This window comes from Drosophila tropicalis, unplaced genomic scaffold (assembly GCF_018151085.1).
Source record: "Drosophila tropicalis isolate 14030-0801.00 unplaced genomic scaffold, ASM1815108v1 contig_845, whole genome shotgun sequence".
Lineage (NCBI taxonomy): Eukaryota > Metazoa > Arthropoda > Insecta > Diptera > Drosophilidae > Drosophila > Drosophila tropicalis.
Genome location: NW_027173338.1, coordinates 7,341,829 through 7,351,550, shown reverse-complemented (window position 1 = coordinate 7,351,550; position 9,722 = coordinate 7,341,829). Strand labels below are relative to the sequence as shown.

The window sequence follows — 9,722 nt, the reverse complement described above, 5'->3', positions numbered from 1 at the left end:
GCCATAGGCAATGATTGTTTTATTAATAAGTAGATCCAATTTCTTGGACACCAAGTTGTAAAAGTGTAGAACAGACAATTTCCCTTGGCGTAAAAATTTGAGCTCCTGTTCGATTATATATATGGATCTTCTATCGCTAAATGCCAAATCCAGACGTGCTAAAATCGCACCAAAATCCAAAGGCGTTTTGTATTTCAAAAGCGTCTTATTAGCCTTGCCAGTAATTTTTTTTCTCAAGATGATCAGAGCTGTAGCATGATGTTGATTTCCCTTGGGATACTTTTTCATTAAATGGTATGCGCCCTCGCGCCAGGAATAGTATTGCTTGACGTTACCATTAAATTCCTCTAGAGAGTCGATGGCTTCGAAAGATTGGTCCGTGTTGATGTCGTTGGCATTCGTTTGAGTGCCTATGGTCCTTTGATTCTTTTTTGCTTGAAGTTGTTCTTTCAAGGACTTTATTTGTTCTTTCAAAGTCATTTCATTCTTAATCAAACAAGTTAGAATATCAATTGTCACTTCCTCTGTCATCTTGAGGACTTTAACTTTCTTTTAAAGACCTAAATCACGTTTTTAGTTAATGATTTATTTGTGTTGTGTTTCCTTTAAATGTTGAATTTGATGAAAATCTTATTTCTATTATATATTGAGACCCAAAAAATATGTCCTATTCGTGTACCGAGCAAATCAAGACTGAAGCGAAGTGACGCTGAGTTCTAAACAAGAATCGTCTGAATCTGCAGTTTCAGATTCAGAGTAAACATTAAAGTGGAACTTTGCAATTCGATCTCTGTCCATGCTGTCAATGAAATCGACAAGTAAATAAATAAATGAATTCGAGATCGCTTTAACTTTTTTGAAATAAAACTTTAATCTTTAAAATGGCTTTGTTGCCAAATGGGTCTTTCTTGAGTTGACTTAATTTAATCTTAATCTAGTTGAGTGATTCAGAGAGAGAGGCTCAGGAAGCACTGACTAGATTGAAGATTATTTCAATTTATATAAAAGATGTTGAGATGCATTATCAGTTTTAAATATAAGAAAATGGGGAAATCATCTCATTTGGAAGTATATTAGCCGGACTGGTTTGGCATAAATAATCAGTATAATTATCACCATAATGAACTTCGGTTGGATTTGCTTACTCTGTCTTACAATTAGTGAATGCTTCTCAAATGAAATTCTTGGATCTCATTTTGAAGAACCGCAGAGCTTGCTGCCCTCCCGGACTTTAGCCTCCTGTCCTCTGGAAATGGGCGCAGAAGGAGTTTACGTTATTAAACTTCCTCGGGTCAATCCGTTTCCTGTTTTATGCGATGCCCAGTTGGCTGGAGCAGGTTATCTGGTAATCGCTAGTCGATCTAATTCAAGTGTGAGCTTCTTTCGAAATTGGCAAGAATACAAAAACGGCTTTGGAGATCTTTTAGATGATTTCTTCATAGGACTCGATAAGTTGCATGCCATAACGAAATCACAACCCCATGAGTTGTACGTTCATTTGGAGGACTTTGATGGAAATACTCGATTCGCCAGATACTCTGAATTTTACATTGAAAATGAAAATGAATCCTATAAATTGAGCACACTGGGAGCATATACAGGAGATGCGGGAGACTCGTTGGATTATCAAAAAAATGGATTGTTTTCCACTTATGACAAGGATAATGATTCCAAACCCGACTTGAATTGTGCACTTGTTTATCTTGGTGCTTGGTGGTATAAAAGCTGTCACCACAGGTAGGTCTCCAGATATAAATCAAGACATTTTTCTCTATCAATTTAAAATTAATTTCAGTAATTTGTTTGGAATGTATTTTGGAGGAGCATTTAGCAGCAGTCTGGATAATAAAGGAATTGTATGGCGTCACTGGCGTGGAGGATTGTATTCTTATAAATCCTTTAAAATGATGGTCCGACCCAAATGCCGCTGTGCTTAATTTGAAAAAATTCAGTAAGAAAAAGTCCTTATAATCATTGACATTTAAATATAAACAAAATTTAAAACTAAGCACACAATGTTAATTGTTTTTAAAAAAAGCATTATATACTATGCAACATTTATAATTTTCCAAACAAATATTATATTTCAAAAGCAAAGCCGACGAAAATCACAATATCATGAATTAACAAATTAATCGTCAAAATATATAATTTTCTATAGAAAAAATAGACTGCTAAATGTCAAGTTTCTTCCACAGTACTTGAAGTAGCTATTGCCTTAGATAAAATTTTTTATGATTCTCGAATTGCTGACCAAGTGAAAAAGGAGCCTCCACCTAAACCCACTTCGTTCTCTTCGTTTGATGAGGGTGTTTTGTATGGTTCATGACTTCGGAGCGAAATGATACGTCTACTTTTGTTTGTATAAATACAACACTTCAATGATTGAAATCAAATTTCATATTGGAAATTATATACATACATATGTACTATTTATTTTGATGAATGAATAACATTCACTTGAGTCAAGAAAGCCACACAATCTGGCTTTGCCTATCTCTTGACTACTTGAGAATTTTTGCAGAGAGAGAAAGCAATGAATAAAATGTATTTAGTGAACGCATATTCTGATTTCTCTACCAATGATAAAACGCCATAAACCATTGATTACCTTACTTGACAACTTTGTATTTACCAATACCTATGTATGTATGTATATTATTTTGGTTTATAAGTCATGAGCAGGTGTAAAATTGTTTTTTTTTTCAGCTAATCACTAATGACCCGATAAGATTAAGAACTTTGAACACCCTGAACTTGATTGGGCTAAGCTAGATTCCTTTATATTACTTTTAGTATGGTAAATATATAATTAAGTATTTGTAATTATATTCAAGTTTAAATGTATATTTAAAAAATTTTAAAGTTTAAAATAAAGAGCTTTTCCCGCCATGCCGCTTATGCAGCCCTGCAACATAAGTATCGATACGGGCACACTTTTCCAACACTGCAATTTGGTTATCGACAATGTACTTTTAAATTTTTTGGGTGTTTTTTCGCAACGTCTAATTCCAAGTATTTGGCTTATCTTATCCCTTCCCATTTAAAAATTGCCAGCAGCGCCGGATGGCCTACGCGACTATTTCTTACACAATGGCCATGAAATGCCTTATGGATAAGCTTATCTCTTGGCTAAAGTAAACCATTTTCAATAATATAGGCCAGCTCTGAATTGTTTTCAGTTTAGTTTGAAAACTGAACTGGCCGTTAGCACATCGTATCGACAACTATCGACATGGTTGCATTCAAGTGAGTCGACAAAGTGTTGTTGTTGTTGTTTTTTGTTTTGTTTTTGTTTTTATTCCGTATAATGGCTAGCGAACAAGTGGATAGCTCTTTAAATAGTATAACCCAAATTGTTAATTCCCTGGGTGAATATTACAGAAATAATGGACAGGAGACGGAACAGCCAGTGGGCAATATCCTAGAGGATACAAAGATCTTTCCACCATTTCGCAGTGGACCATTGGATTCATATCGTCAGAGGGCGAGTTTCTGTTATAAGCGTTTAAATATTCTACTCGAGGGTGAAGACCACATACGCCTCAAGGTAGGAACGATTAAAATACAATTAACCATTAAATATACATACAAATGCATGAACATACCAATCTGACATTTGTAAGTAGTCCGGGTCCGAAGTGCAATGTACTATGAACTGAGCCACTGAGTGGCTGCTCCCGTTCTATATTTGTAATGCTTTTCTCCCCCCTCATGTTATCTATAAAAAATAACACTCACTCACTTGACCTGGTTCTAATCGAATACTGGCAAACAAATTGTTGCCGCCTTATCGTTCTTTCTCTCTCTACTAATAATTGACTAATCATTTTCGACTTGCATTCTCTTGCTTTCCTAGCACAAAATATGGCAATGGATGGAACAACACCCAGATTATCAAAGGGAGCCAGAACTACCCAGTTTGGAGAGGACCCGAGAATTGGCCAACAAACGTCATCATTTGCTCTGGGAGCAGAAATTTTTCGATGTCAACGAGGTGAGATCTAGCACAACGAATTGCATCTGGTTAGACGAGTTTATCTTTGATAATGGCATAACAAAACATTTTTCGAACTATCACGATTCCGAGAATCGAGTTTATAGGCTATCCATTTTATTTTTGTATTCATTCTGATGTCATAGATAGCCGATTTTGTTAACTGTATTGAATTTATTTTTGATAACGCAAACAATTTGCTTAGATTATTATTAACTTCAACCTAAATGACTATACAAAAAAGCCTTTTGAACACTCAAATGAAACGTCACAAATAAAGAGAGTTAGTTATCCGGGTTTCTCAGTGTGGGATAATCAGTGCCGGATTAGCCACTTAGCAGAGGCCCCATCAAGTTTCTTGAGTTCGAATAAAACCCCTAAATGAATTCTTTAACGATTTCCTGAGGCTTTTTAATAAGATTTTCTTCAGAAATTCTGTAAAACCATTTACTTCGGAAATAACCATTTTGACGGTTTTTCAAAAGTTCTGAACCCTTAAAAAAATTAAAGTAACCTTTTAATTTGCAAATAAACCTCATAAACTAATGTTTTGGACAGTAATAAAAGTTATTAAAATTCGGTCTCTTTTAAAGCTTTTTTAAAGCGATTGAAAATTTGAAATAAAGGATTTGGAATTAAGAATCCGGCCCTGAGAATAATATTTTTGTAGATATAGAAAATTTCTTGATTAGATAGGCAATTAAATTCGAAATCTGTAATATTTATAGGATTTAGCATAATCTACAGGTGTTGTTTATCAATGAATAACTTTCATATCAGTTAAACATTTGATATCAATTTGTTTTTCCCACTTGAATTAAATTACCAGTTTTAATTTTTATTTTTAGTACTTGAGCACTCCACATTTGCTGTTGGCCTTTAGTCAGGCAATATTCAGTTATGACTTCAGTTCATCGGTGAAGTTCTCATTGTCCAATGGAATGTTTCCTAGTACTCTGGTATCGAATGGAACTGGCCGCTTGGGAAAATATGTGGCCAAAATTGCCGATGATCGGATCGTGGGTGCATATGCCTTGACTGAGTTTTCCCATGGTACTAATGCTCTGGGCATGCGCACACGAGCCACCTACGATTTGCAGACCAAGGAGTTTATACTGCATACCCCAGATTTTGAGGCTGCCAAGTGTTGGGTGGGCAATCTGGGCAAGACTTGCACTCATGCCATTGTGTATGCTCAGTTGTATGTGCCGGATGATAAGCATCAAGGCTTGACTGCATTTTTGGTGCCCATTCGTGATGAGAGAACACTGCTGCCTTTCCCTGGTGTCACCGTGGGTGACATGGGCGAGAAGATTGGACTGAATGGCATTGATAATGGGTAAACTTGTACTTAGAATTACATTGATTGTATTAATTATTAATTATTTTTAATATTCTGCAGCTTTGTAATGTTCAACCAGTATCGCATTCCAAAGGCGAATCTTCTGTCCAAAACCGGTGACATCGATAAGGAGGGTAATTATAGTAGTCCCATTAAGGATGAACGTAAACGTTTGGGCGCTTCGCTTGGGGCTCTCTCTGTGGGCAGAGTAAATATCACAGCCATCACCTATGTGGCCCTTAACAAGGCCATTAGCATAGCCGTTCGCTATGCTGTCAGTCGGCGTCAATTTGGTCCTCCGGATAGTAAAGTGGAGTGGCCCGTGATTGAGTATCAGTCGCAGCAATATCGGCTTTTGCCCCATTTGGCCAATACCATTGCTCTACGTATTGCCACGCTGTGGATTGGTAAGGAGAATGTTGATATGACCATGAAAGGTTTCATGGGTGAGGATACCTCAAAGTTGGGCATGGAGATACATGCCATCTCCTCGGCTCTAAAACCAGTGGCCACATGGGCAACTCGCGATGGTATACAGGAGTGCCGTGAAGCTTGCGGAGGTCATGGTTACCTCAAATCAGCCGGCTTGGGTGACCTCAGAAACGACAATGATGCCAATTGCACCTATGAGGGAGAAAACAATACTTTGATTCAACAGGCCTCCAATTGGCTGATTGGTTTGCGCCGCGGCAATGCCGATTTTGCCGAGCTTTCACCCCTAGACACTGTGACCTTCCTTAAAGACATCAACACCTTAGTGAAGGCTCAGGGAGTGGAAACCACGCCAGCTCAGGCTTTGAATGCTGACAGTGAGTGCAATTAAAATGAACGGAGAGAAACTTTGGTTTTTACGCTCTTCTTTCCTGTTAGATCTTCTCCAGGCTCTGAACTGGTTGACTGCCTGGCAATTGGATGCTACTGTCAAGCGTTTCGAGCAATTGCAACGGGATGGCAAAGATGCCTTCGAAACACGCAACAATATTCAAGTATTTGCTGCTCAAAAACTTTCCATTATCTATGCTGAGGTAAGCCTGAAGGCAAAGTCAATAGAAAATGTATATTAATCCCTTTTTTATCTCCAGCGCACAATTTACCATGTATTTTACAAATTTGTGGCAAGTCTTCCCGCTTCCGCTGAGAAAGAGGTTCTTACTAAGGTGCTCTCTTTCTATGGTGGCAATTTGGTCACCAAATACTCTGCTATATTCTATCAAGGCGGCTATTTCCGTAATAACTCGCACATTGAGCTCTATCAGCAGGGTATACTGGATCTGTTGCCCGTGCTCAAGGATGAGGCAATTGCCATTGTGGATGCCATTGCGCCAACTGATTTCATATTGAATTCACCTCTGGGCATGAGTGACGGCAATGTAAGTCGCTCAATCAAATATATTATGGAAAATGAATTTAATTTGTCTTTTTTAGGTCTATCAACATCTGCAGCGGACAATTGTTTCAACTCCTGGTGTCTATGAGCGTCCAGAATGGTGGCGTGATGTCACCTACAAGGATTATCTAAAACGCTCCAAATTGTAAAGCTGTGAATATTGATCTTATCATTTGTGCAATAACTAATTAGATTTAGTTTAAGTTAAAAAAATGTTTTGTACTTTTATATTATATGAAAGTCCCTTGTTTCCGATTCCAAAGTGAAATCAAATTTCCAAAAATAATTGTTATTAATATGTTGGTTGGTATTTTAAGCTAGAAGCAATTTTTAAAGTTTACCAAAAAATTGTTTAAAGAAACTTCCTTCAAGAACATTCCCTTAAAAACGATAAGCAAATTTGTTTCTTTTTAAGATATGTTCTATGTATTTTTTAGATGTTTCGCACAAAATCTTTGGTCAGGCCAATAAATCAATGTATATACATAAATACCTTAGATTACTTAACTAAGTTTTACATTGGTGATTGATTTGTGCATTATTTTGCAATACTTACTATATACATATATGTATATACATACGTATAAAGCACGCTTTCTTTTTTTTTTTACAATACATTTTTGTGTGTTTCTTTGTTTTTTGTTAAATCTTTAGGCTTAATTACGATCACAGTCTGAATTTACATCCATTTCAAATAAACAAATTTTAAACATTAAACTACCAAATAAATATGTAAAACAAAAAAACAATTTCCTAAAATCACATTGAACAAAATGTCAATGGGTCAGGGTAGAGCACCAGAACCAGATTCATAGAATGATTCGGGAATGGAAGCCATTTGAGGAGATTGCAATTTCACCAATTGCTCACCCGCTTCAGTTTCGGTTTGTATCAGCATGGGAATCTGCTGGGGAAGATCGCTGGTAGCCCATAAATACAAATCGAGTGTCTTCTCGGTGCAGTCAGCGATGAAGCGCACAAATGGGCGAATATCTCCCTCATTAGCTAATTTAAGAAAATGATAGTATTTGCTACGTTGTTGTTTGGGTATTATGACAGGTGGATAACCAGCTCGCATCAGCAGGGTGTTCATCAGAAGGCGAGAAGTGCGACCATTGCCATCAATAAAAGGATGTATGTGAACCAGTTTATAGTGGGCCAATGCCGCATAGCTATGAAAATAAAGATAATAGGTAAAGTGAGGATAAAAAATGGCATATCGAGAGGCCACAACTTACTTAACAGGATGCAACGAGCTGGAATATTCAGAATTTAACCAGTCTTCGAAACGTTGCATTAACACAGCCAAGTCCCCTGGACCTGGTGGCACATGACCCCCAACATAAACCTGATTTCTCCTAAACTCGCCACCCTCTATGGGATCTACATGACCCAATACACGACGATGAAGCTCCAAAATATCTTTAATTGTTATCTCTAATCTAAAAACAGAAAAAAATCAATTAATATTGTTCAAAAAACTGGAAAAAAGTTGCTCTTACTTTTGCACTAAACTAGCATTAATGTATTTCATGGCCAAATCCATGCCCAGAATTTCATTATGTTCATCTATGGACTTGCCATCCACAGCCATCCGAGTCTCGAGAATGGATCTTGTTTGAGCTAATGTCATGGTATTTCCCTCAATACCCACTGAGTGATAAATATGCTGAAAGTAAGCCTCCTTCTTGGCACGTCTAAGTGCGGAATTAGCCTCATGTATGGTCGAGAGAGCAGCTCGTTTTGCATCCAACGATGCCAGACGACGTTCATCCAATGTTTGTACTACATCTGCTGTGCGCTGTCTATTAGCCAAAGCCTCGCTGTGGCTTGGATTGATTGTGAGGGCTTGGAAATAATATTGATCTGCCAGCACAATGTTGCGCTGATTGTGCTCCAAGAATTCACCGTAACGCAGCAGGACCTCCGGATGACGCGGTGCCAGGGCCAAAGCATGTTCAAACAATCGAGCGGCCTTGTCATCCTTGCCAGCCATATACATGTCCTGCGCCAAACGCAGCGAACTTAGCGCCTCCTTGATGTTAGTTTCGTCTGCTTCCGTGTAAGTGGCTCCAACACTATCGGCTGTGCTTCTGTCATAGAACTCCTTAAAAGCGTTTAGTTCGTCTACCGAATAAACGGCAAACTCGTTTCGTGTCTGAAGATAATGGGCTGTGGGCAGATGATGCAATTGTCGGAGTCGCCAGAAAAGATTCGAGGAGATAAGGGCATGGAAGGAGAATGCGAGGAAGCTTCCGGCCAAAAAGGCCAGAAACGCAAAGCGGCAGCTGGTGACATGGAATTGAACTTGAATGTGGGGATTTCCTGGTACTGCCTCTTGTTCTTCCTTCTCTCCGTTTACTTCCGCCTTTTGACTGTCACATTTTTTCAGGAATCCCCATGGCATTTTCAGGCCGTAATTTAAACAGCTTGCTTTGCCTTTGGTCTGGAATAATGGGTTAACAGGTGGGCACTTTACACTGCACTAACATTTTAATATAAAGAGTATTAGTTGGTGGATAATAAATAAAGTGTCTTCAAGTTCAGCTAACAACAAAACACCACGTACATATTGTGATTTACAATAGAGATGGACAAAATTTTCACCCAACTGCGACAAAGTCACACGGATGGCGAAGCAGTCACACACTGGCTTGAAAATTATTTATACTTACGGGAAACCTTATTTAATAAATTTTCAATATACAAACAAATTTCGGATATATAAACAAAGTTAACAATATATCAAACTTACATAAAATATAATAGTCACCGTGTTCTTTAAATGTCATCCCTAGTTTTAGTATGACCAGGCATAAAAAAAAAAATACTAAATACTTTGCAAATTCAAAAACAAATCTCACTGGTTAAAGTTTTAGATGCCTTTATTAATATTCACAAAAACAAAAAAAATAATAAAAAAAAATTAAATATATTTATTTAATTTAATTAATATATTAATGTCTATTCTTATTAGGACCAGTTTTTAATTGCCT

At 37.4% G+C, this 9,722-nt stretch overlaps 2 protein-coding genes and 1 long non-coding RNA gene across 4 annotated transcripts; 2 read left to right on the top strand and 1 right to left on the bottom strand.

Annotated features, from left to right (window-relative positions):
• The first annotated feature begins 1,121 nt into the window (after positions 1-1,121).
• On the top strand, positions 1,122-2,008 carry LOC137581118 (uncharacterized). The gene is made up of 2 exons (XR_011033074.1): positions 1,122-1,737; positions 1,796-2,008. It is a non-coding gene; the product is annotated as an uncharacterized lncRNA (long non-coding RNA).
• Positions 2,009-3,114: 1,106 nt separating this feature from the next.
• Acox3 (Acyl-CoA oxidase 3) lies at positions 3,115-7,216 on the top strand. Of its 2 annotated transcripts, XM_068294894.1 has the most exons (8): positions 3,115-3,249; positions 3,385-3,550; positions 3,860-3,997; positions 4,846-5,336; positions 5,400-6,148; positions 6,210-6,364; positions 6,422-6,709; positions 6,765-7,216. In XM_068294894.1, the coding sequence occupies exons 1-8, from the start codon at positions 3,236-3,238 to the stop codon at positions 6,873-6,875; spliced, it is 2,112 nt and encodes a 703-aa protein (XP_068150995.1). In that variant the 5' UTR covers positions 3,115-3,235; the 3' UTR covers positions 6,876-7,216. The 2 variants fall into 2 exon arrangements, with proteins under 2 accessions (XP_068150995.1, XP_068150994.1); XM_068294893.1 differs by lacking the exon at positions 3,115-3,249 and having other exon boundaries at positions 3,292-3,550.
• On the bottom strand, positions 7,126-9,298 carry Fic (FIC domain protein adenylyltransferase). The gene is made up of 3 exons (XM_068294895.1): positions 8,229-9,298; positions 7,965-8,168; positions 7,126-7,898 (listed from the first exon to the last, which is right to left on the bottom strand). Exons 1-3 carry the CDS (start codon positions 9,131-9,133, stop codon positions 7,511-7,513), a joined length of 1,497 nt encoding a protein of 498 aa, XP_068150996.1. The 5' UTR covers positions 9,134-9,298; the 3' UTR covers positions 7,126-7,510.
• Positions 9,299-9,722: the final 424 nt, after the last annotated feature.